This window comes from Dunckerocampus dactyliophorus, chromosome 12, assembly GCF_027744805.1.
Source record: "Dunckerocampus dactyliophorus isolate RoL2022-P2 chromosome 12, RoL_Ddac_1.1, whole genome shotgun sequence".
Lineage (NCBI taxonomy): Eukaryota > Metazoa > Chordata > Actinopteri > Syngnathiformes > Syngnathidae > Dunckerocampus > Dunckerocampus dactyliophorus.
Window position 1 is genome coordinate 17,014,099 of NC_072830.1, and position 25,178 is coordinate 17,039,276.

A 25,178-nucleotide genomic window follows, 5' to 3' on the forward strand; every position below is an offset into this window, starting at 1 on the left:
TCATGCTGCCTGTCCTCTCGTTGCCACACAACATGCATGTGTGCGTGTAAGCGACAATGAATGACTCAAGTATGGACTAAAGTATGCACGGCTCTGTCTTTTCTTTTTTTTTTTTGCCTTGTGTGAGAATGCATGTGTGCTGTGCTGTGGCTCAGATGTGCGTGGGCGGGCTGAGTGGGAGCACTGGGAGGCTGAAGATGCTCTCGCTCGTTTCTCATAACGTGAACAAGACTGCCTTGACACACCAAGCAGAAAGAAATATGACTCTTTTTTCCCCCCACTTAAACAGCCATATGCAATAAAGGACTGTTGACAAGTGCAGATTCATAGCAATAGACTACCGGACACAGATGCATGATTACAGTACTGCAACTGTATACATGTTTTTTGGTCAAATTTTAATGATTTAAACTGGATGGCCACTTGAAAAATGAGATCCAATACAAGTCATTTATATGAATTCTGCCTTTGCTAAGAAAACAAATGCAATATTTGGAGCTATCAACGGAGCGAATGTTTTTTTTTTTTTTAATCAATGCGCAAGAATAAAGACAAAAATTAGGAGGAAAAAAGTCCTAATATTGAGAGAAAAAAAATAGCATAAAGTTGAAATGTTAAAGACTAAAAAAGTCGTACATGTTATGAGAAACAAACTAAACAAAATGAAATTGCAATTTTAGGAAACTTAGTTTGAGTAAAAGTGATAATAAAGTCCAAATATTACGAGAATTAAGACATAAGCAAAAATGTTCAAGAAGAATGCTGTAATATTTGTAATAAAAAACAAACCAAAAAAAAACAGAAAAAAAGTTGAACATAAGGAGAAAAAGTCTATTCATAATATTCAGATGCTCGTCACCGATAACACGAAGCTGAGATGGGGGCAATTTTTTTTTTTTAATATAAAAATGGGTTGGTTTACAACAGGGGTGTCCAAAGTGCGTCCCATTTACGATTCGCAGTTGTTTTTTTTATCAAGCCTCGGCACCTTATAAAATTTAATTCAACAAGAAAACTAAAAAAAAAAAAAAAAAAGCAGTAACTTTAAAAGGGTAAAGTCATAATGTTAAGAGAAAAAATTATATAAAATTGAAAAATTAAAGGAAAAAAAAGATATATTATAATAATGTGAAAATATGACAATAAAATCATAATATTATGAGAAAATATTTACTAGGAAAAAGTAAAAAAAAAAAAAAAGAAAAAGTAATGTGATAACACAAAACTGAGATGCAGACTGTTTATTTTTTTTAAAGATTAAAAAAACATCTCAGCATAGCTACATGGGTTGGTAAAACAAAAAATTTAAAGTGGCACCCACATTTTTTGATTTTTCCGTATGCGGTCCTTGTTGGAAAAGGTTTGGACACCCCTGGTTTACACCAACAAGGAGACAAACTAAAGCTACAGAAGCTGCTTTAGGTCCTATTTGAATAATGAAACAATAAAGCCGTACCTGTATAATAAATGTCAGAATGTTCTCAAAGAAGACACATGCTGGACGGTATGTAGAAACGTATCAAACAGACGCATTTTAACACCAAAACTGAATTTTTCTATTCACAAATTAATTAAAATAGACTGAAAATCATGCATGTGTATTTTGTGAGTCGGTGGCTGACACAGCAGCTACATTCTCCAAGCTAGACATAATTAGTATCCAGTGTTAAACAACACCGTCTAAAATATTTCTCAGTTCACACAAGCATCATATACTGCAATTATAGTCGCACATTACTTACAGACAGACAGTCACCAAGGCAGAAGCGTATTAGAAAACAAAAAGCGACTGGTGTGCTTTGTAACATTCCTAACTGCGTCAGAAGCTCAACTCAATTAATTATTGCAGCCAGTTGCCGCCAAAAAACGACCACCACCCTACTTTAACTTAAAGGCAGCATATTAAGTTAAATTATACAAATTTTTTTTATATATCTAAGTCGTAGGACCAGCCAAATGATGGAAAAAAAGTGTGACTTATACTCCGGAAAATACGGTACCTCACCAATCAGTGACGCAGCAGTTATACACCCGACAAACACAATTAAACACACAACAGTGTTGAATTATGGGCATTATTACCTTTGCAAAGGCAACTTTTGATATAGATGTTGTTTTATATCGATTTATATAGATTGTGTAAGTGTTGACAAAATTGTGTTTAATGCCCGCTAGAGTTTAGTAGGAAATTGCACAAAAAGAACAACATTACCTTCAAAGTCAGCATGAGGGTCACCTCTGAAAGAACACTGCCCAAAATAACGCATGGAAGTCCTGCAATGACACACTTCTGAAAAATGACAAGACAAAGCTGTGCTGAAAATGCACAGAAGGGTTTTGGCATATCAAGAAAATATATATATTAATTGAAAATATCATTCAAATAACCCCTAAAACATGTCCGTTTGTTATAATGTAATTACAGTGTGACAATTTTTGTGCAAAATCCTTCGAAATTCTCCTGGGTTCACATGAAAAGTCGCTGTGTGAAATAACACCCTTAAAAGTCAAAGGTGCCACCAAACCTTTCACAATGTACATACGATGGATTTATTAGTGTAATGTCATGGCGAAACAACACAGGGTTTGTTTTTAAGCGTAAAACCTTGAAAAATATGAACCAAAGAGCATTTCTTATACCCGATTTAGCTCAAGTAAACCCGCCAATACAACGACAAATAGACTAGATGCAGTGTCTCATCAGATTAGAGCTGGATTAAATGCATGCGGAAAAATACATAACACACAACGTAAATACTGCATGCTAACTTCTCTGGAAGATCAGAATTTTAGGGAAAAAAAATGAAGGCGTTGTCAAACGGGATAAGAAATAATACAGCATACATGGGTACGTTTCTTTAGGTGATTTTTTTTTAATCTTTAATTATCTTTGCAAGCGAGTCAACGGATAAGCAATAATAAGATACAAGCATGTCAGAAAACAAGCAACAATATTTAAGCCACGGAAGTCTAATGCTGATGATGCACACACAAGCCCTGTTATGCATTTAGAGCACATTCATTTTCACATTCACAGATCATCATCTAAAAACTAGCACACAACCAGAAGTTTCACAAGTACATGCAGTGAGTTGCAAATTGTGGGTCAAAGACATCCGCACTGTTGAAGACTGCTGGAGAAGCAGAAGTCCAAAAAAAAAAACAAAAAACATCCTCAAACTGTTCATTTTCTATTACCGCTAACTTACGCTGAACAGAAATAAATAAATCAAAAAAGTGGTGAATAGGTGCGTTTAAAACCCAACCCAGCCAGTTTGTGCCAGCCAGCCAAATACTTGCTTGCTACCTTGCTTAGCCCCTCCCACTTCTCTCTCGCTTTCTTTCTTCGTCCGTGTCAGAAGAGGGGTCATCGCTGCTCTGGCACAGCTGTGTCATCGCTCTCTACTGCCCCCGATCCTCCTGCCTCTAAAAACAGACATAGGCAAGCGGCGGTAAGTAATAATATAACAGCCTTGGTGCATTCTGTTACCATCAAGGTGAAAGCCTCCAGTGGTTGTTGGGGACTCACTCTTGAAAAAATTGGTCTGAAGTGCCCTGTGGAACCTCGAAGTCAAACACAGTTTGTTCCAAGATGGTCGTCCATTTGTTTGGATTTTTTTTCCATAGTAGAACCTAAACTATACAACTGTACAGCATCATTGCAAGTGTAAAAATAAGCTCACTGTTAATATTAGCACGCAGATCAAACAGGCGTCACACCCCTTTTTCACCGTGGGCCATGTTCCAGTTATGTTTACCTTGAGAGGGCCGCCTGTAGCAATGAAACCATATAAATGTATAATCACCTCATGATATTAGGACACATTTGATTATTAGCATTTTCACTTGGTATTGTTTTACCAACAAACTTGCAATAAAAGTAGCCAAGGGGCCATGCAGAAATTTGAGTATACAACTACGGTCGTCCATCACTACGTTGCGGTTTGAACTTTGCACCCTCATTCTATCGTGGTTTTTCAAAAATTAATTAATAAATGATCGCTGTTTCATGGTTGAATATGGTCTACTATTAGTAAAAATATATTCAAATTAAGCAAATTGTCCATATTCAAGGCCTAAATTAAACATTTTTAAATTACTGAACAAAAATTCAAATATAAGGCATTCAAAAGTCATGACATGAAGTGTAATGCAGTGACTTGTTGTGTGCGCCTTTAAGAAGCGGGGCCTGGGACGTGTAGGACGTCAAGCTGGCTGGAGTTTACTGTTAGCTGAGTGCTAGCAGCAGTCCAGCAGTGTAGAGAGGGGCCGAAAGCAGCTCCTGTGTGAATGTCCACTGCATGTGTTCTCTGCTTATTTGTAAAGCGATTGAAGTCCATCATGAGTCTCTTTTTAACCATAAACAGCGGCAGGAGAGTAGTGCTCTACACTGTTCTCTAGGTGTCAGTAACTTCACATTGATGAGACAATAGCCACCAGAAGGTGTGAGTCTGTGGCTTATTTTCTATTCTGTCGACTATATTGGGTACCCGGAGAAAACCCACACACGCACGGGGAGAACATGCAAACACCACACAGAGATGCCCAACGGAGATTCGAACCCAGATCGTCCCTTTCTGACTTCCATTTAGAAACACAAAGCATCTTACTTAGCTTTTGTTTCCCGCCTGTCCAGCTTCCTTGTGTGTGTAACCCCTCCCTCCCCCTCCTGCTTCGTGACGACACACACGGCACCACACATTTTGACCAACCACGTGCGGCTATAACAGAAAGACGAGAAAAAAAAACAAAACGTCTCGTTCGCTTCAAAGAGCTGTTTCCTTAAAACGACCCATCGCCACCAGTGATGTAAATATATCATATCTGTCATCTGTTTATACAAGGTGTCATATGTCAAGCAAAATCATATCTTTAGCGTTCACTATCTGCTCAAAACACTTCACTCTCCAAGGTTGGGGGCGGTTGTAATTAAAAAAGTAACACCGATTGGCTCGAATGTTGACTTTTTGGTTTTCCTCGGGGGTGAAAGGTCAGACATGTCTTCTTCTTTGACTTTGTTTGGCATTTGGCGAGCACATCGGAATGAGCACTGCCGAAGACTTGAGCATACTTGATTGTCTGACATTTCACAAGAACACATCTTGTTTCTGTGTAGGCTCTCAGTCGTACAGGAGTTGTCCATCGAGGAAAAGGCTTCTTGAGACGTCATCTGTACTTCTGTGTAGAAGGTGTCGGACGTTTCGCTCCTCATCCGAAGAGCTTCGTCAGCAAACGTCGTTCGTCGTTCGTCGTTTGCTGACGAAGCTCTTCGGATGAGGAGCGAAACGTCCGACACCTTCTACACAGAAGTACAGATGACGTCTCAAGAAGCCTTTTCCTCGAAACACATCTTGTTGTTCAGCCTATGGAAAAAAACCTTAAGCTTTGTTATAAACATAAACTGTGACCTATTTTCTCCATGCAAAAAAGACTTTACATCAGGTATGAATTATACACATACATATGAATAATTATGTTGTGTGCCGCGAAATGTATTATACATGCTACTGCTAATGTAACACATGACTTCTGTGGTATACAAGTGAGCCCATCATTGTACTTGTACTAATGCACGATAAAACATCATCATTCAATGGGCCTCATTCATGAAACGTTCTTACGCACAAATGTGTTCATGAAGCCTTCTTACGAAGATTTTTGGCATTCACGAAACGTGTTCTTAACTCACAGTTCTTAGATCTAAGAACAAATTCCACGAACGCTCAGGAGGACTCTTACGCACAAATACAGCTTGCACTTTCAATGCGCAATCGCCCTCATGATGGATTTTGCAACCTGATCCCAAAAAATGTAGTGCAAATAAAGTATCCCAACAATTATTTATCATCAAAACAACTAAAATATACTCCATCAATAAATATATATTCAAATCCCAATTCATTCATCCATTTCCCTACCTCAATCGCAAACGGTATCACTCAATTAATATCCAAATAATCTCAGATTCGCAACAAGATTCTGAATGTTGTTGCAAGTTTCCCTGGAGGCACACACGACTCCTACATTTTCCGAAATTCCTCCGTTGGAATGCGCCTGAGTCATGGTGCAGCATGCGACGGATGGTTAATCGGTGCGTAAAATGTTAATTTCTTGCCTTTTGCATGTTGTTATGTGGCCATTAACTTATTTTACAGGTGATCGAGGCTATGCCCTGGCACCTTGGCCCATGACACCATTGAATAATCCGCAGACCCCACAAGAACAAATGTACAACCAAAAGCACACACGTACACGCTCCTGCGTGGAGCGGAGCATCGGTATACTCAAGGGACGCTGGATGTGTTTAGACACTGCAGGTGGAAGGCTGCTCTACAAACCAGAAAAGGTAGGTTTTGTAGTATTTAATATTAGGTTTTAGTTTATTTATGCTTTGGAATGGCAAAAAAATAAGAGGCAAACATTCTGATTCTTTCTGAAGGCTCTCATTAATCCAGGAATTCTCCATTGCAAATATGTTTTATTTGGTCAACTGGATAAATAATTGATTCTCTGTTGTTGCAGGTGTGCAGGATCATAATGGCCTGCTGCGTCTTGCATAACATCGCAATGAAACGTGGTGTGTCTAATGTGCACGGAGCACCCCCAGATAACGACATGCACCCCCAGCCACGTCTTGAGCCAGAGCACAGGGCTGCTGTATTAATTAGGCAGCGTCTAATCAAATGTAACCACAGAAAAAATAAACTGTCACACACAAACTATGTATTTTGACTTTATTTTTCCATCATAATTGTGTAAATATTTTGTAGAGTTTCCGAAATGGTTTGGTTTCTCATTGATGGCCCGCCTCCCGTTTCCTCCAAATCCCTCCGGTGCAGTCCAATCTTTTTTTTGGACTCAAACGACTTCTTTTTAACCTCTGCGGTGGTGCGTTTCTCCGTGGAAACGGCATTTATGTTGCCTGCAATGGTGCTCCATGCCGACTCTTTTTGGATGGCCTGATGACCGGTGGATACACGTGAAAATAAGGTGGTCTTGTGTTCGGTCACTCCTTGTAAAAGCACCTCTATTTCTGTACAATTGAAGTTTTTCTTTCGTTTGTTGTCCAGCTGCTCCTCAGTCTTGCCCTTGCACTTTGGCATCTTGGCCTCTAGCTGCCTGTTGCGCACGGCACATTTTTGCCCTTATATAGGAAATAATAGGCGGTGACCTATGCAAATTAGGCCTCACATGCACGTGCATCCCCGTTGGCATTCATCAACCTAAAAACACCGGTGCAAACAATTATCCCTACTTAAGAACGTGTCGTGAATGTGGCACAGTTTCCAACCCGCGCCTTCTTAAGTACACTTCTTAAGAAGACTTTTAAGAAGATGTTCGTGAATGAGGCCCAATGTTCTTGAATGGATAGTTCGGATTTTTGGACATGAAGTTGGATGACATCCCCATCAGCACTGCAGTCCAATAACAGCCACTTACCCCCCACTTGGTCTCCTAAGTCCAGTTCTGGTCAGATTTCTGTGATGAAGAACTGAGTTCCGCTGAGTTGTTGGGTACAGTTTGGCTACTCAAAACAATATGCGTTCAAAAGATTAAAACATTTGCATCACAAATCACCACTGTCGCCTGTGCGTTCATGTGAATGTGACGAAGACAGTCGCATCTTCTTCCGCTGTGGAACATATACGTAAACAAGATGGCCGCGGCGCTCTGTGACGGAAGTAAATGCGAGCATCTTTGTCACATACACATGAATGCACAGGCGACAGTGCGCAGGAATACAGCGGAAGACAAATATATAACGCCTAGCGTTTTGTGGGGTCTGATTTTTTTGAGAAGCCATTTTTGTGATGCACGTAATAATATTTTGAACGCATATTGTTTTGAGAAGCCTTAAGTCCTTACTTAATTGTCCCCATCATGGAAATCTGACCAGAACTGGACTTAGGAGACCAAGTGGGGGTCCGCTGTTATTGGACTACAATGCTGATGAGGCTGTCAACTTCATGTCAAAAAGTCCAAACTATCCCTTTAACTCAGTGTTTTGTCTCTTTAATGCTATATTCACGCAAGACTTACCTTCTTTGCAGTATCTTCACAGACACCCTGAGCGGGAGTGATGTGAGAAGCTCAAAAAACAGATCTTGTCGTGAAAAAGGGGGTCTCCCCCAGTGGGAGGCTCGGGATTCAGTCTGACAGCGTCATTAATCCTGCTCGGCCCACTGAAGTCTATCCTATGTCTAATGCACCTGCAGCTATAAATACACCCCCTACATAAATGAGGGTGGAAAAGCAGCTGGCAAGTGTGTTTGTCAAGTCTAGTGTTGGGCCACAGCCTCAAAACCAGCCAGTTACTAACCACGGTGTTTCTCGTACAGGCTTGCCACAGATAAATTTGGACCACTACAGATTTTTTTGCCTTAAAAAAAAAAATGTTTGTAGATGTGGCACCGCCTGTTCACCCTCACTCACAACACATTAAATGGGACTGTCTGGCTAGTTTGTCATTACAACTCCGTACAGTAGATAATCACAAGACGAGGCAATGCACAAGATTGGCCCCACAAGAACGAGACAAGATGCAATTTGAACATAAATTTTTAAGAAAAGTATAATAAAAAAATATGACTGGACAAACAAACCTTATTTAACCGTGTCACAAAACAAGGTACGTTTTGAAATGTTGATTGTCCCACAAATTGACGCTAACCGATAACGTTGTTAACAGTTTTGAGAACAAATAAACCAGTCATATGATAATATTTAATAAATAATAAATAATTATATATCATAATAGTCAAATATTTCCTTTAGTACGTCATCTTTCACTCTGTAAAGTATTTTGTCACACACATTTCGGACTGTCTGGCTTTTCAATAGTGGTGTCAGCATTAAATAGTTTTAGTTTGTAGTTGAATAATGCCAGCTCAATGTTTTTGTCTTATCTACCGCTCTATTTACGTCAGGGCTGTCTAGCTGTCCTTTGATATTTATAATAAAACACAATTTATTATAAAAGATACCTGTGAAGACAAATGGTTGTGTTTTTATTAGTTATTAGGATCAACATTTTAGCTTTTTTTTAATGTTACATTATTCCCTTTTGGTCTATCTTTCTGGGTTTTTGTTTATGTTATTTCTGCAGTGAGCCACGTTCCACAGATGGCCCCTGCGCCACACGGCGATGGAAGAGTGTGCTCAAGAGCTGCCTTCTTAAGTACTGAATAAATGCATGACACAAGAAACGCTTCCTGTCTTTCACTTTTAATGCGCACCTCTACTCGCTAAATATAGCGACCATGTTGCTACGTTGTCGACACAGATCTCTTCTACCTATTAGGTATGTTATGAAGTTGGCGCTCAGCCAAAGCAGAGTGTAAATATAAATAGAACTGCTCCGTGATTAAGAGTGCAGAGAAGTCCAAACATCTGCGTGTTTTGATCTGACAAATCTTAAGTAAGTTTAATCAAATGTAGAATTACTAGAGCTTCTCCTTTGGAATAAACACGGATGCAGTTATTCAGCTCCGAAGGAAAAACAGTCACTTGCTGATGCTGGGAACACCAAGGTAGGTTGGATTGCAAGGTGTGCGTAAAGCACTTACCTCATTCGACCCCAGCCATTTTTCAAAAGACGACCCCTTCAGTACCGGGCATTTTAGATGACTTTGACTGATCTTTCAAGGCACACAGAATATTTTGTTTTATGGCTATACAAACATGGAACCTACCAACAAAATGATAAGACTCACGTTTTTCATCAGAAAAAAAGGTATGTTTCTACCTTTTTCTGTTCTTTAGTAATCAGCAGAACATAGGTAAGTTTCAGGAAAATATCAGTTCCCAACTAGAAAAGGGAGAAAACCAGCTCTTTGTGTCTACTGCTGCACAAAATGAAACCAATGCCTGTAAGTCAATAACTTCCTGTTCTGCTGTTAAGTGGGGTTTAAAAACATGAGGTAATGTCACACATTACATCATTGTCACACGTCATACACACACAAACACAGAGTGAACAAAATCTCCACTCTGGCCAATCATGGCCAATTATGCAAATTTGATGATGTCATCAAACCCCCTACCCCCACCCCACCCACCCAGTGCAGTCTTGTGGTAAATACTGAACCACATGAGCTTTTAAGGGGCTGAACATACACTTGTTCTTGTTCCTGCTACTACATTTTTTAGATGTTCAGCTGCATTAATTGCAATGTCTTCAGGAGAGTAACGGCTTGCATGCTCAATTAGCACTTCAGTTATCTCGTTGGTGATTTAACAAGAACATGTTGAGTATAACTGGATTCATTTATCAGCGCTTTGAGAGAGGATTCAATCAGCAGTTGCTTGTTGGAGAGCCTGTGGGGTAATTAAATGAGTCGCTCAGTTATATATTACATTAATCACACATAGCATTGTTCAAAAGACAGGCTCCAATTGGTGTAATTAATTATGTATGGCTTTTAAATGGTGTTGTCTGCAAGGTAACAAGCAAAATAAGGCATCCCTGTCTGTCATTTGGAATTGGAATTGAGTCGCGTCTTTAACGTCACCAAACAGAATGCATTCTTCAGGAGTGACCCGAACTGGAGTATCACCCAGACATGACCCCGTGACCTCCTGGCTGCAGTGGTGCACACTGCTCACCTCCTCTGCTTCCGCTTTGTCCTCTGGCTTCATCTTCTTGCGGGTCATGTGGCCACGGAAGCCAGCCTGGATCTTGGCAGCTGCCCTGTTGGCCTCGGGGTCGTCCAGTGGGATGTCCATAATGTCCTCCTCCTCCTGGGGCCGGCTGCGTTCCTCCTGCTGAGAGGACCACGGCATGCATGCAAGCATGGGGACGTTACACGGGGACATGCTTTTATTTGATAGAGAGAGACCAAAGAGGTCAGGAACCTAAATTGTCTCTTCATGTTCTCTCCGTTTCTCCTCTTGTTATATTCTGCATGATTGAGTTTATTTACAAGGAATGACAATTATCTGTGTTTTATCACACTGTTTATCATCAGTGTATTAACCAGACAAATCATAGGTACACCGGGGCACTCTAATGTACTGTTCTCCTGTTGATTGACACTTTTTTTTTTATTGTGGTTATACCTTGCAGTGGTGTAGGACTGAACTCATACTAGGAGCTGTTTCTAATCATTTTGCATTCCTCATCTAGATAAATAAGGTGGCTAAAATATTAGAAACACCCCAAGCAAGCAATACAACCTCAATAGTAAACATCCTTGACAGCATCATTCAAGCCAATTTTTGGATCATCAATACAGTTGAGAAACACATTACATTTAAACACAGTAAAAGTGCAGATAGAGATCAAGTATGACTCTAAACAAGGGTTGTCCAAAGTGCAGCCCAGGGGCCATTTGTGGCCACCGGCTGTTTTTTATTGGCCTGCATATAATATTGTATGTAATTTTACAAGAACAATGTCAAAATATTAAGAGAAGTTGTAATCCAGCAATCTAGTCATTTTACAAGAATAACGTTGTCATATGATGAGGACAAATAACGTCATTTTAGTAGCATAACGTTATGGTATTTTTTAAAAGTCGTACTTGAACAAAACTAAATAAAGTTGCAATTTTTGTAAAATTAGGTTGGGGAAAAAGTTAAATTATGGGTATAAAGTCATATTATTACAAACAAATGATTTAAGAACAAAGTTGAAATGTTTGGAAAATAATTTAAAAAACAACAGCAAAAATGAGGCGCAAAGATCTTAGCATACTGTATGTACAGAGAAATAAAGAGAATAAAGAAAATTGTGGAAAATTAGTTTGCAGAAAAAGTTATAGTTATTAGTAATGTTATGACAATAAAGGCAAAATATTATCGGAATAAATACGGGAATTACGAGAAGAACATTTACAAGTAGAAAGTTGAAATAGTTGGAAACTCAAAAAAAAACCCAACAACAGCAGAAATGGCTGTAATTTTACAAGAATAAAGTCAAAATATTAAGAGAAAATGTTGTATTGTAATGAGAAAATAGCTGCGATTTTATGAGAATAAACCTGTAATATTATGAGGACAAATTTTAGTAGCATGGACTTGAACTATTAAAGAAAAATATGTTATTTTGGAATATGTTAAGTTGGAATATTATGAGAAACAAATAAACCAAATGAAGTCACAGAAAAATTAGGTTGGGGAAAAAGTTATAATATTATGGAAATAAAGTCATAATAATACTTTGAAAGAAAGTTGAAATATAAATAATAATATAATATAATATAATATAATATAATATAATATAATATAAATAATTAAAAAAACAACAACAAAAAGACGTTCATACTACTACGCTTTTTCACCTATATCACAAAGCTGAGGTGCATTTTTTTCTTGAAATATATACAATTTCTTAGCATACCTACATTGTTTTACAAAATATCCAAGTGGCCCTTAGAGCCTTTATTTTTTTCAGTATCTGGCCATCAGCGGAATAAGTTTGGACACCCTTGCTCTAAACCCTAGGATGAAAATGACAACCCTACAAAGATGCTGCAGGAGCTCCTTCAATCAGCATCCAACATCCCAAAGGAGACATGTAGTAGGCGTGAGAATAAATTCTTAGTCTTGTCACACACACACAAAAAAAGTGACACGGCACCGAGGCTGTCGACAACTTATGTAAACACCGATTCTCCACTTGGAGCATTGCTGGGAGACAGAAACGCAGATTGACATTTTGCACAAAAAAAGACAGCCCACACGGAGCCAGGGAGCTGGGCTGTCGTCCCACTGCATCATGTCTCCGGTGTAACACCCTCCAGTGTGGGAGGGTGACCACCCACCTGTGCAGCCAGGATTTATTAGCCTCTGTGTCTGACTGCTCACTCAGCTGCCAGGATGCTGAGATTGTGCTCTATTGTGTATAGATACACTCTAGCTCTCGAAACATTATGTCACAGTGTTTGAAACACATGTGATGCAAATCTCATGTAATATGATAAAAAGTACTACATCTAAACAATGCAGATTTCAAGCAAACTAGTGTGTCTACTAAGAAAGTTAACATGAAGACAATACTCACATTATGGCAGTCCATATCTGCGACCTCAGTTTTCAGGTAGCTTAACCCCAGTATGACTTCACTGCTGCCCTCTGTAAGTCACTCTGCTTTTATACAGATGCCTCACTGCCTCTTACTAACAATCATTGCATGCTCAGTAACATCCGCTCACGCAGAGGGATAGAGAGAGAGAGAAAACATAGAGGGAGGAAAGGGGAGGGAGGAATAGAGACCTCCTACAAACATGGCAGCATGTGTTCTGTTTTTTCAGCCTAATTAAGGTTGCTCACCTGCGGTGTTACCATTCCAGCACTAGAGGACCTTTAACACAACTCGTGTGTGCATGCCCATGCAACAATTTTAAGTTGGACAGATGGAAAAAAAAGCCACCAGAGCACCGATCAGTGTTTCCCATACACGGTGCCCGCCGCAAATACATTTGGAACGGTACAGATAGATTTGGGTTAGATTAGATCTTTTTACCCTTGCTTACAAACCCACGCTGTCATTTCTGATATATAAGCTGCTACTCTTTTATCACACTTTGAACCCTGCAACTTATACAGTGATGGAGCTAATTGATGGCTAAAACAACTACAGTTCCCATGATGCTGAGAGTGTAGCTTCAGGAAGTAGTGAATTGGACGAGTGAAGTGAACACTAACATCACGTTTTCAACTTTTATGCAGCAATCGTGTTTTCGTTTGACAAATGTTAAGTAAGTTTGATCAAGAGTAGAATTACTACACTGTTACATATTACTTCTGTTTAGACTGCTTGGACCACTGCAGATGTTGAACTCCAATTAAAAAAAGCGTCTCACGTCTCATCATGGGAGCTAACGAATGACCCTGGGAACATTGAGTGGAGGTAGGATTGCAAGGTTTATAGTGTGTCAAAAAATCCACATCACCAATGGATTTCGAAAGGCTGGACTACTGTGCGAAGATAAAGGGCTAATTCACCTCGAAACGAAAGTGACACCGAGAGCGTCATCAAAAGAGAGTGAGAGACTGACAAAGCGTGTGACGGAGGAATTCTGAGGCTGTTCAATTCTGACGCTGAAGAAGACGACTTTAGTGGTTTTAGTTCTCAGGAAGACTTTTCTGGTAGGCTACTGTTCAACTAGCTGTGTTACACACACAGTTTAGCGCTGTTTGGAAAAAAGCATTTATTTAATCAAAAGTAAAAAACATTTCTGTGTAACATCTTTCTATGTACTAAATATCTTATGTTGTGACGTGGACACCTGCGGCTTATAGCGCGGTGCAGCCTATATCTTTTTTTCTCTCTAAATTTGATGGGTGCGACTTACATACCAGTGCGGAAATTACAGTAATAATGGGGCTGTCTGTGTAGCTTGGCGCTACAACTTCGTACAGTAGATAGCATTGTCACTCTGCTTCCTAATACACCTCATACGGACATGTCACAACCAACGTGGTTGCACATTATAACGCACATGCCCATCAATATTATAGCAATCTTGAATTGTGCAGGAAACGGACAGATGCACCTCAGGTGGACACCAGAGGTCAGGGCTTGCGTCACGTTGAAGAAGGAGTCCTATCGAGCATGGATGGCTCGTGGGACTCCTGAAGCAGCTGATAGGTACCGGCAGGCCAAATGGCATGCGGCTTCGCTGGTGGTGGAGGCAAAAACTCAGGTGTGGGAGGAGTTTAGTGAGGTCATGGAGGACGACTTTCAGTCGGCCTCAAAAAGGTTCTGGCAAACCATCCGGCGTCTCAGAAAGGGGAAGCAGTGCCCGGTCCACACTGTTTACAGTGGGGACGGGGGCCTGCTGACCTCGACTGAGGATATAGTCGGACGGTGGAAGGAATACTTTGAGGCCCTTCTCAATCCCACTGACATACCCTCCATAGAGGAAGGAGAGTCTGAGGGCACAAACGCGGACAGTTCCATCACCGTGGCTGAGGTATCATGGGTAGTCAAAATGCTCCCCAGTGGCAAAGCTCCGGGAGTGGACGAGTTTCGCCCTGAATTCCTCAAGGCTCTGGATGTTGAGGGACTGTCTTGGCTGACATAACTCTGGTGGTCCCCCTTTTCAAGAAAGGTGACCGGAGCAAGCTCTAGTTCTAGCTCTACACCCTTGCAAGGTTACTGCAGGGTACTTGGGAGTTTGCCCAACCGGTCTACATGTGCTTTGCGGACATGGAAAAGGCATTCGACCGTGTCCCTCGCGGTGTCCTGTGGGGGGTGCTCCGGGAGTACGGGCTTGGTGGCGCGCTACTACATGCCATTCGGTCCTTGCACAACTGAAGCAGGAGCCTGGTTCGCATTGCCAGCAGTAAGTCGAGCCTGTTTCCGGTGAACATTGACCTCTGCCAAAGCTGTCCTTTGTCACAGACTCTGTTCATAATTTTCATGGACAGAATTTCTAGGTGCAGCAAAGGCGTTGAGGGAGTCCAGTTTGGTGGCCTTAAGATCTTGTCTCTGCTATTTGCAGACGATGTGGTCCTGATGGCCTCATCGGGCTGTGACCTTCAGTGTTTACTGGGGTGGTTTGCATCTGAGTGTGAAGCTTCTGGGATGAGACTCAGCACCTCCAAATCTGAGGCCATGGTTCTCAGTTGGAAAAGGGTGGATTGCTCTCTCTGGGTTAGGAATGAGATCCTGCCCCAGGTGGAGGAGTATCTCAGGGTCTTGTTCATGAGTGAGGGAATGTTGGAGCGTGAGGTCGATAGGCGGATCGGCGCAGCGTCTGCAGTAATGCAGTCGCTGTACCGGACCGTCGTGGTGAAGAGAGAGCTGAGCCGGAAGGCAATACTCTCAATTTATCGGCTGGTCTATGTTCCGACCCTCACCTAGGGTCAAGAGCTTTGAGTTGTGACCGACCGAACGAGATCGCGGCTACAAGCTGCTGGAATGAGTTTCCTCCGTAGGGTAGCTGGACTCACCCTAAGAGGTAGGGTGAGGAGCTCGGTCATCCGGGAGGAGCTCAGAGTAGAGCCGCTGCTCATCCACATCAAGAGGAGCCAGTTGAGGTGGCTCGGGCATCTAGGAACTTCTTACATATGACACGACAACCAAAAGTGCATTTAAAATAGGTAAGGCTTATGGAATAAGGAATAAGGTTATTCCTTCATTTTATATCCTGACAGTGAATTTTAATGCAAGAAATTAGGTTGCTAACTGAGAGTTTTGGCAAATTGTTGTTTTTCAAGCCATGTTGTTCTACTCTATGTGCACTTTTCTGATGCGTGCTGACAGCGACTGAGTTTCGGTTTTGTTCATCTTGCTTTCTGTGTTACTTAAATAAATTAAAGTAGTGTTGTTGCGCACTTACCACGCTTATTTGTTTATCTTAGTGTTTTAGCCTGTTTCATTGAGGTGTCAATATTTGACATCGATATTCAAGGTAGCAGTATCGGAATCGGATTGGAAGTGAAAAGGTTGTATCGGGACTCCTCTGTAATGATTAAGTGCTAACACCAAAACATGTAACTTTAACTGTTATTAATAAAGTGCCCGCAAAGCATGCTGGGTACTCCAGTGGCTCTTGACACTACAAAACAGGGAGATATTAGCTGTGCAATGCCGTGTACATTATCTTTAAAATGAGCGCACTCTTACACGGATCCCAGGGCATACCATGAATGTTTTTTTAAATTTGTGAGGAGCACACATGTGCTTCTACTCTGCACAAAATGAAACTAACACCCTGTTCTCTTGTTAAATAAGGTTTAAAAACATGAGATAATGACACACATTTCTTCAGACACAAACCCAAAAGCCACAGTTTTACCCGTCCACACACAAACACAAATGGATTGCACTTCTGTGGGAAACACTGCCCATCATGCACAAATTGCAGATCAAAAGCCAACAAATGAAAAGAATATCACAAGGTTGGAATGCACATTAGATAATAACCGCAAACCACTGACTTTCAATTCCAGCAACTGTAGTAGTGGGAGAATAAAACCAGCGGAAGCATCGTGCACTGGCTGCCGTTATAAATGTATTAAAGGCAGCGTGAGCAAGCAGCTTTCTCTCCATCCCTATGATCCCAGCTGGCGAGGCCGCCCACACGCCGTTGCCAGCCTCAGAGACAAGACGCAGGGGCAGAGAGGAGAAACCAGCCATTAATCTCAGTTCCAGCTCTGGCAGTCATTCTCGTTCCACTCCCATGACATGTTAACTAATCCTCACTCTGATGACTTCACTTGGCTCGTTTGGAGACATCAGAGTCACTTTTCAATTGAGTTTACTCTCATCAAAACTCTAATTTGTGAGGTTTGACTAGTGCAGCGGTTACACAGCAGCATCCACAACATGCTGGCTTGTCGCCGCTATTAAAGTCATGCCTAGCAACAATCAACATCTCCCATTAATTCCATGAACGCAGGATAGAGTAGTGAAGCGTTACCATGGCAACCTTCTCAGCAACTCTTTCCACCACTGTCCGTGTTTTTGAAGACACGCTAGTCCAGGCACATCAGACAGTCTAAAATTTCGGGTGATGATAGACGACTCAATCAAGTTTCAGTCTGCGGGGGCGGCGGCGGGGGTGCCTGTTCCATCAACTGGAGGATATGTGGAAGTAACAGAATTATGGTTTTATGAGCACAAGGCAGAGTCGGGGACCTCAAACGGCATCTTTAAATGGGGACAGACGGCAGACAGATATGGTGTAAAACTGACATAGTGTGTGCTCACTGAACACTTTATTAGGTACACCTAGACAATGTATTGGGGGCACCCACTATGGGTTGTGCTCAGAATGCTTTGAAACACATGCTAGCATATATACAATACAGATATTCTCAAAGTCGTATAATCATTAGACAAATTGTCAGTGACTTATGGACAATTAGTTGCTAGGTCGCCAAGACGTTTCACTTGATGGCAGCCATATTTTTCAACCAATCATGCTCACCTTTTACAGACATGGGTGTACTGAATTTTGTGGTGATTGGGCAGCAGGTGTGTTATACAGCCACATTGAGCTGTGTGACAAATTTCACATCAACCTGACTTCCGGGGTCAAACGTTGGTGTTTAAAAACAGTGACACCCTGTGGCGTATTTGTAGGAAAAATAATAGCACAGGCAACACAGGAGGAGTGCGTCATGTTTTGCCAAGTGTTCACCCTTTTATATGCAGTGGCTCAGGAGTAGAACAGTTAGCTCAGACAAGTACATAAAGTCGTGATTTTTTTTCTTTTACTGTAAAATACTGATGACTAAAATAGGCTGACACATTAGGAGAAATGGAAAGCAAATAATAATACAAAATAATTAAAAATAAATAAATACCAAATAATATCTGCCTCTCAGTCAGTCACTAAAATCCATAATAATAATAATAATCATAATTAATTTATTAATAATTATTATTTTAATTTTTTAATGATTAATTATATTTTTGTCCAATACAATCCATTTTATTTTAATTTTCCTCTTTTTTTCATTTGCAGTCCTTTTTTAATTGTTGTTTTATACACATACAGGTATATACATATACAGTCATGGAAAAATTATTAGATCATCCTTGTTTCTTGAGTTTCTTGTTCATTTTAATGCCCAATACAACTAAAGGTACCTTTGTTTGGACAAATACAACAATGACAACAAAAATAGCTCATTTTTTGGCACTACAATGCTATAGCTATTCATGTCAGAACTTAAGTGATTTTGGTTATTATCAAGAAAACCATGGAAGTTGCGAGATATCAGCTCTTAAATTAAACTCTTATGAGCTATATTTGCTATCATCATTATATTTGTCCAGGCATTTAAAAAAAAACACATATATACACATATATATATATATATTATATATATATATTAAAAATAGAAATACACATATATACATACTGTATATATATATACAGTGGTGTGAAAAAGTGTTTGGCCCCTTCCTGATTTATTTTTTGTTCGTCACAAATGTTTCAGATCATCAATCATCAAACAAATTTAAATATTAGTCAATGACAACACAACTGTACACAAAATGTACTTTTTAAATGAAACTTTTTATTATTATGGGAGAAAAAAATCCAAACCTACATGGCCCTGTGTGAAAAAGTGTTAAAACATAACTGAGATTAATTGAGAGCTATCAGTTTGAAAAAGTTTATAAAGCCATTTCTGTAGCTTTGGGACTCCAGCGAACCAGAGTGACAGCCGTTATCCACAAATGGCAAAAACAAACTTATCCCAAGAGCGCAGCGACGACTCATCCAATAGGTCACAAAAGACCCCACAACAACAGCCAAAGAACTGCAGGACTCACTTGCCTCAGTTATGGTCAGTGTTCATGACAAAAACGGCCTGCATGGCAGAGTTCCAAGGCGAACACCACTGCTGAACAAAAAGAACATTAAGGCTCGTCTCAATTTTGCCAGAAAACATCTTGATGATCCCCAAGACTTTTGGGTAAAATACTCTGTGTTCTGACGAAGCAAAAGTTTAACTTTTTGGAAGGTGTGTGTCCCATTACATCTGCCGTAAAAGTAACACAGCATTTCAGAAAAAGAACATCATAACAACAGTAAAATATGGTGGTGGTAGTGTGCTTCAGGACCTGGAAGACTTGCTGTGATAAATGGAACCGTCAATCCTGCTGTCTACCAAAAAATCCTGAAGGAGAATGTCCGGCCATCTGTTCATGACCTCAAGCTGAAACAAAGTGGGCTAGTCAAAGTCCTGACATGAATCCTGTTGAGATGCTGTGGTATGACCTTATTAAAAAGCCGGTTCATGCTCAAAAACCTCCAATGTGGTTGAATTACAACAATTCTGCAAAGATAAGTGGACCTCCACAGCACTGCAAGAGGCTAATTTCAAGTTATCGCTTGATTGAACGCTTGATTGCAGTTGTTGCTGCTAAGGGTGGCCCAAACGGTTATTAGGTTTAGGGAGCAATCACTTTTGAATTTTTTTCTACCTCAATAATAAAAAAAATAATTAAAAAACTGCATTTTATGTTCACTTGTCTTGTCATTGATTAATATTTAAATTTGTTTGGTGATCTGAAACATTTAAATGTGACACACATACAGAAAAATAAGAAATCAGGAAGGGGGCAAACACTTTTTCACACCACTGTACATCTCTCTAATACCGTCATAACCTACAAATATATAACATCATGACTACTACTATTTATCACTCTTTACTTAGTTTCTTTGTTAGTTTTCTTAGTTTTTGCCAGCATACAGCCCACTCATTCATTCATCTTGTGACATCTCTACACAATGCACAACCCTCCCTTCCTCTTGTACACCATTGTTATATCCATCAGTGCTGTAAATACACACTCAAGATTTGCAAATGTAAAAAAAGGAGAAATGGAGAATTAAAATTGTCGATGTGGGTCACCGATCTCTTAAGTGGACACCACAAACAGCACATGTCTCTCAAAATCAAAGCATGTGTGTAATGCCCCATGATGCCGTGGAGGAACGCAGTCGTCCCCGAGAGGAGGACAAGGACATCAAGGACATCCCGAGGCCAACAGCCAGGCTCCGTAATCCGTAATCATATGACCCTCAAGACGATAAAGCCAAGGGACAAAGCGGAACGAGAGGAGGTGAACGGCATGGTACATGGAACCCCAAAATCCAGGAGCTCATAGGTGTCACTACATCATGTAATTCTCCACACGATAGACACTACTCTTGCATCAAATTGAATTTCAAGCCAGTAATGCTATTGTAATCTTATTATGTTACATCACAGATCATTTAAAAGCCATACATAATTGATTACACCAGCTAGAGCCCACCCTCTGAGAAATGTTATTTGTTATTAATGTAATTAATTAATGTAATGCATAACTGAGTGACTCATTTAATTACCCCATCGGCTCCCATGCACCAGCTGATTGAAACATCCCTCTCTCAAAGCACTAATAAATGACTTGTTAATCTTATTGTTAAGAACTAATTGCGCTTTCATCTTCCTTCTGCTCATGCTCACCTTTAAACATAGAGATTATAAGACCATTTTATGTTGCTTTTTATTTTTTAATGCTCATTGATTTTATGTATCACACTGTATAACTTGTACTGTATAAATTTCGAGTATCTTTCCTTGCCGACTGCAATGGAACATTTATGTTCAAATAAAAAATGAGACAAGTAGTAGTAGTAGTATATGACGAGATTCATTTACTTTGGCTAGGAAAAAGCCCATGCATCTACATATAACAAACACTCCAGTTAACGCCTCATTCTGCTATAGTCGCAAGGAGTGTGGTGTGTAACAGTAAATAATCACCGACGTCTCTAATAAGCGGCGGTTAAAAAAACAAAACAAAAAAACTTTGGCATGAACAGCTGCAGCTGCTGGCAACCGCCTGATGTGGTTTAACTCCACAAGATTTTTGCATTTATCATGAGTGTTCAGTATCCAGCAGCTTTATCTAAATGTTGGATGCGCTACCAGTGTTTTTTTTTTTTTTACATAAATTTGGACCGCCACAAATAGATTTGGCGCTACCCGCACATTATAACACACCTGGTCGCACGGAGAATAAGAAAATGTAGCACGAGGTATCAGTCTTGCCAACGTAGATTTGCCAAGTTTTGCCATTCATACTTTTTACTCACTTTTTGAAAATGCATCATGACCAATTCTGCAAATTTGCCGAAAATGAATTATTCCACCTCGCAACCAACCACAGCCACAAATAGATTGTAGTCCTGCGGGAAACACTGGCTCCAGAGCTGTTAGTGTGAAACTTGTGTTACACAATACCTAATCCCCGTGTTGATCATCATCTTCTGCTGCATCCTTTGGCCCCGCCTCCTCTGGGTGCTCATCAACCGCATCATCTGGAATAAAAATTGAGGTGTTCTTCATGCACTTACTCTCTTTTTTTCATCCTCACCATCACTAAGGTTGTTCAAAGCCTCCATTGTACCTTTTGTTTCCTCTTTGTTCTGGTCATCCTCCATTCCAGGCTCATCGTTGCCTTGCTCTTCAGGATCTTCCACCTCTGTAACCTCTTCTGGACCTTTGTCTTCTTCTGGCTGCTGCTCCATGTCATCACTTTGCTGAACCTCTGGAATCTCCTCAAAGTCAACCTCAACCAAACCTTCGTTGTTGTCCACATTGCCTTCTTCTTCCTCATTAGTGGCCTCCAATCCTGCTCCAACCTCTTCAGTTATCTCTCCATCCTGATCTCCAGCTTCTTGCTCATCATCAAGGGTTTCGCTTTGCCGTTGGATTCCATCGGTTTCTTCAGACTGGATTTGCTGGTTCTCCTCATCAATGGCCTGTGAATTATCACCCTCATCCTCTTTGTTATCATCAGCCTTGACCGTGGTTGCCTCTGGTCCTTCCACCTCTGAAGCCTCTACCTCAGCTTCCACCTCAGCTTCTACCTCAGCTTCCACCTCAGCTTCCACCTTAGCTTCCACCTCAGCTTCCACCTCAGCTTCCACCTCAGCTTCCACCTCAGTTTCCACCTCAGCTTCCATCCCAGCTTCCATCTCAGCTTCCATCTGAGCTTCTATGTCAGCTTCGGCCTCAGCGTCCGCTTCGGCGTCCACCTTACCATCCACTTCAGCATCTGTTTCATCAACCGCCTCACTGTCTACTTCAGCGTCCGTCTCAGCGTCTAAGTCAGCATCCACGTCAGCGTCCACCTCAGCGTCTGTCTCAGCATCCATGTCAGCGTCCACCTCAGCGTCCGTTTCAGCATCCACCTCAGCGTCCACATCAGTGTTCGCTTCAACTAGATCAGACTGCAGCAAAGCATCTTCTGGTTCTTCAGCTTCAACATTCCCTATAACCGCTGAAGCTCCACTTTGTGTGTCTCCTCCTGTACTAGTGGACTCAGACTGAGGTACATCATCGTTTTTAGCATTATCCGTCTGATCAACTTGATCAGAAGCTGGAGCTGAGACTTGTGTGGCCTCAGCTGGCTGTGCGGACTGATCCTCCACTTGAGAGTCAGGCGGTTTATCTCTAAAAAAAAAAAAAAAAGAGCACACAAAAACATACTGTAACTATATTACACATAAAGAGTGTAAATTGTGCATGCTCACATGAGATAACACCACAAAGCACGACAACCATAATATTGTATAATACTTTCCTAAAATACCGACAAACCAATGAGTGTAAATATTTGCCAATTGAAGTAAATCAATGTAATAAATATCACAATTGTTTTAAGCACTCTAAAACTGAATAAATATTGCTTTCAAAATCCACATTTGCAGAATTCCAGTTTACATTACTGTAGTACAGGGACAGGCAAAATGATCTGACACATTTGTAGGTTAAATAAAAGGCAAATAAAGTAAAGAAACAAAAATGTGTTTTTATTTTCGAAAAGTACATATAATGCCATTTTCCCCCCCATATAATGCCATTTTGCTTTGTTTCTTTATAATGCCATTGTTTTTTGTTTCTTTTTCAGTTGCTGCCATGAATTGGACTGGTGAGCATCGCGCTTTCATTGTTGAAACGTTTATCAAAACAAACAAATCTGTAACTGCAACACAACGAGCGTTCCGTTTGCACTTCAATCTTGGTAGACATGATCCCGTACTAGCTTGAAACACGATCTTGTTATGGGTTACCAACTTCAGAGCTACTGGATCTGCATTGAGTGTGTGGACAATAATGTATCCCATTTGACTGATTTAATTTTTAAAACATAATGAAACAGAATGGCATTATATGTACTTTTCGAAAATAAAAACACTTTCTTGTTTCTTTACTTTATTTGCCCTTTATTTAACCTACAAATGTGTCAGATCATTTTGCCTGACCCTGCATATTGCTGCATTTGCACCTCCCAGCTCTGCTCGGTTTCTGTGGACCTCTTCTATCTTTTAATTGTTTTACTTTTACTATTGTATAAACATATTAAAACTTTATTTTTTATTTAACTACTTTTGAATTGTTGTTGTTTATTTATCTGTACAAACCACTGTATGAGTTGCTGGCACCAGCATCATTCAAGCATGAATAAGGACAAACTTGTCAACCTTAATTTTATTACATTTATTACATAATTAAATTAATTAAATGATAAAAAATAATTAAATAATTTGATTGCATTTTAGTATTGTTCCCGCTGCCTCTCACGCCCCCCAACACCTCACCATGCTCCCCCAGGGGGACCTGTCCCACCATTCTCAAATGGTGGGACAGTACAGTAGTATTATTCAAGTTTCCGACAAAAAGTCCTTCAATTGAAATAGAAGCCATTCATTTAGGTCATCTTTATCACTTGGCTGCCAACTCACCGAGACATGGGAACTTCTGTTGCAGGCTCTTGCTCAGAAATAGCCTGTAGATGCAAAAACACAACCAGGTAAATAACTTGTCGAAGAACATGGGCAAACAAGGAGACGTTGCCTTACCTGAAAGGCACAGTTGAACTCATATCGATCTTCCAGGCTGCCAGCCCACTCAGATGGGTCCACGCCACTATCTGCGAGCGAGCCATACAAGGTAAATCCTTCACTTGTGCTGATGCAGCAAATAAGGACACATTCCACGCTTGCTGTTTTACCTTCTCGTTGCTTGAGAAGATGTTTGAAGTGGAGGGCAGCATACTTGGGAATGTCTCCAGGCTGGTCCCGTAGAATTTCTCGGGCCAGGCCTTCTAGGATGGCACCAAATCCCCGAGGGATTCTCAGGTGGGTGTCACCGAACGGCACCGACATGTTGACCACTAACAGAAATTCAGTACTTTAGCTAACGTTAGCCTCTGAAGCTAACCGGCTAGCATTTGTGACACTGTAAAGTTCGTGTAATGTAAGTGAAATGCTTGTTTCTCTATTCTAAACATCCCCTTCGTACGATTAATAACGTGTTGACGTAGCGCGAGTTTGACGACTTAGAAGTACCTACCTCCCTAACCTACCTTGGTCAGCGATTGTTGACAAGCGTTTCTAAGCAACAGCTGCAGCTGCAGATACCGACGAGGCTCAAGCATCAGCTAAACATACTCACAAATAATAATACCAATACTGCCTTATTCTGGACTGTAACTTTGTACCAAACCTTTTCACCGTTGGCGCTTGTTCTTGTGCAGTTAATTTTAGTAGCTTCCTGTAATTAGCATTGCAGTATGTGGAGTAACTTATTGAGTTAGGAAATGTCAGCGTTTGAATGGTTGTTTGCTTATATGCGCCCTGTGATTGGCTGGCGACCAGTCCAGGGTGTACCCCGCCTCTCCCTCGAAGACAGTTGGGATAGGCTCC

The 25,178-nt window shown here is 40.6% G+C and overlaps 2 protein-coding genes across 4 annotated transcripts; both read right to left on the reverse strand.

The window, feature by feature from the left end:
• Positions 1–2,849: 2,849 nt before the first annotated feature.
• On the reverse strand, positions 2,850–13,171 carry LOC129191578 (neurogranin-like). 2 transcript variants are annotated; one of them, XM_054795041.1, is made up of 3 exons: positions 13,004–13,171; positions 10,606–10,764; positions 2,850–3,426 (listed from the first exon to the last, which is right to left on the reverse strand). In XM_054795041.1, the coding sequence occupies exons 1-3, from the start codon at positions 13,016–13,018 to the stop codon at positions 3,403–3,405; spliced, it is 198 nt and encodes a 65-aa protein (XP_054651016.1). In that variant the 5' UTR covers positions 13,019–13,171; the 3' UTR covers positions 2,850–3,402. The 2 variants fall into 2 exon arrangements, with proteins under 2 accessions (XP_054651016.1, XP_054651017.1); XM_054795042.1 differs by having other exon boundaries at positions 10,606–10,761; positions 13,004–13,162.
• On the reverse strand, positions 3,447–25,038 carry LOC129191576 (serine-aspartate repeat-containing protein I-like). Of its 2 annotated transcripts, none has more exons than XM_054795035.1 (7): positions 24,826–25,038; positions 24,485–24,646; positions 24,333–24,403; positions 24,216–24,259; positions 21,875–22,923; positions 21,709–21,785; positions 3,447–3,772 (listed from the first exon to the last, which is right to left on the reverse strand). In XM_054795035.1, exons 2-6 carry the CDS (start codon positions 24,636–24,638, stop codon positions 21,709–21,711), a joined length of 1,395 nt encoding a protein of 464 aa, XP_054651010.1. In that variant the 5' UTR covers positions 24,639–24,646; positions 24,826–25,038; the 3' UTR covers positions 3,447–3,772. The 2 variants fall into 2 exon arrangements, with proteins under 2 accessions (XP_054651010.1, XP_054651011.1); XM_054795036.1 differs by having other exon boundaries at positions 3,447–3,646; positions 3,759–3,772; positions 24,485–25,038.
• Positions 25,039–25,178: the final 140 nt, after the last annotated feature.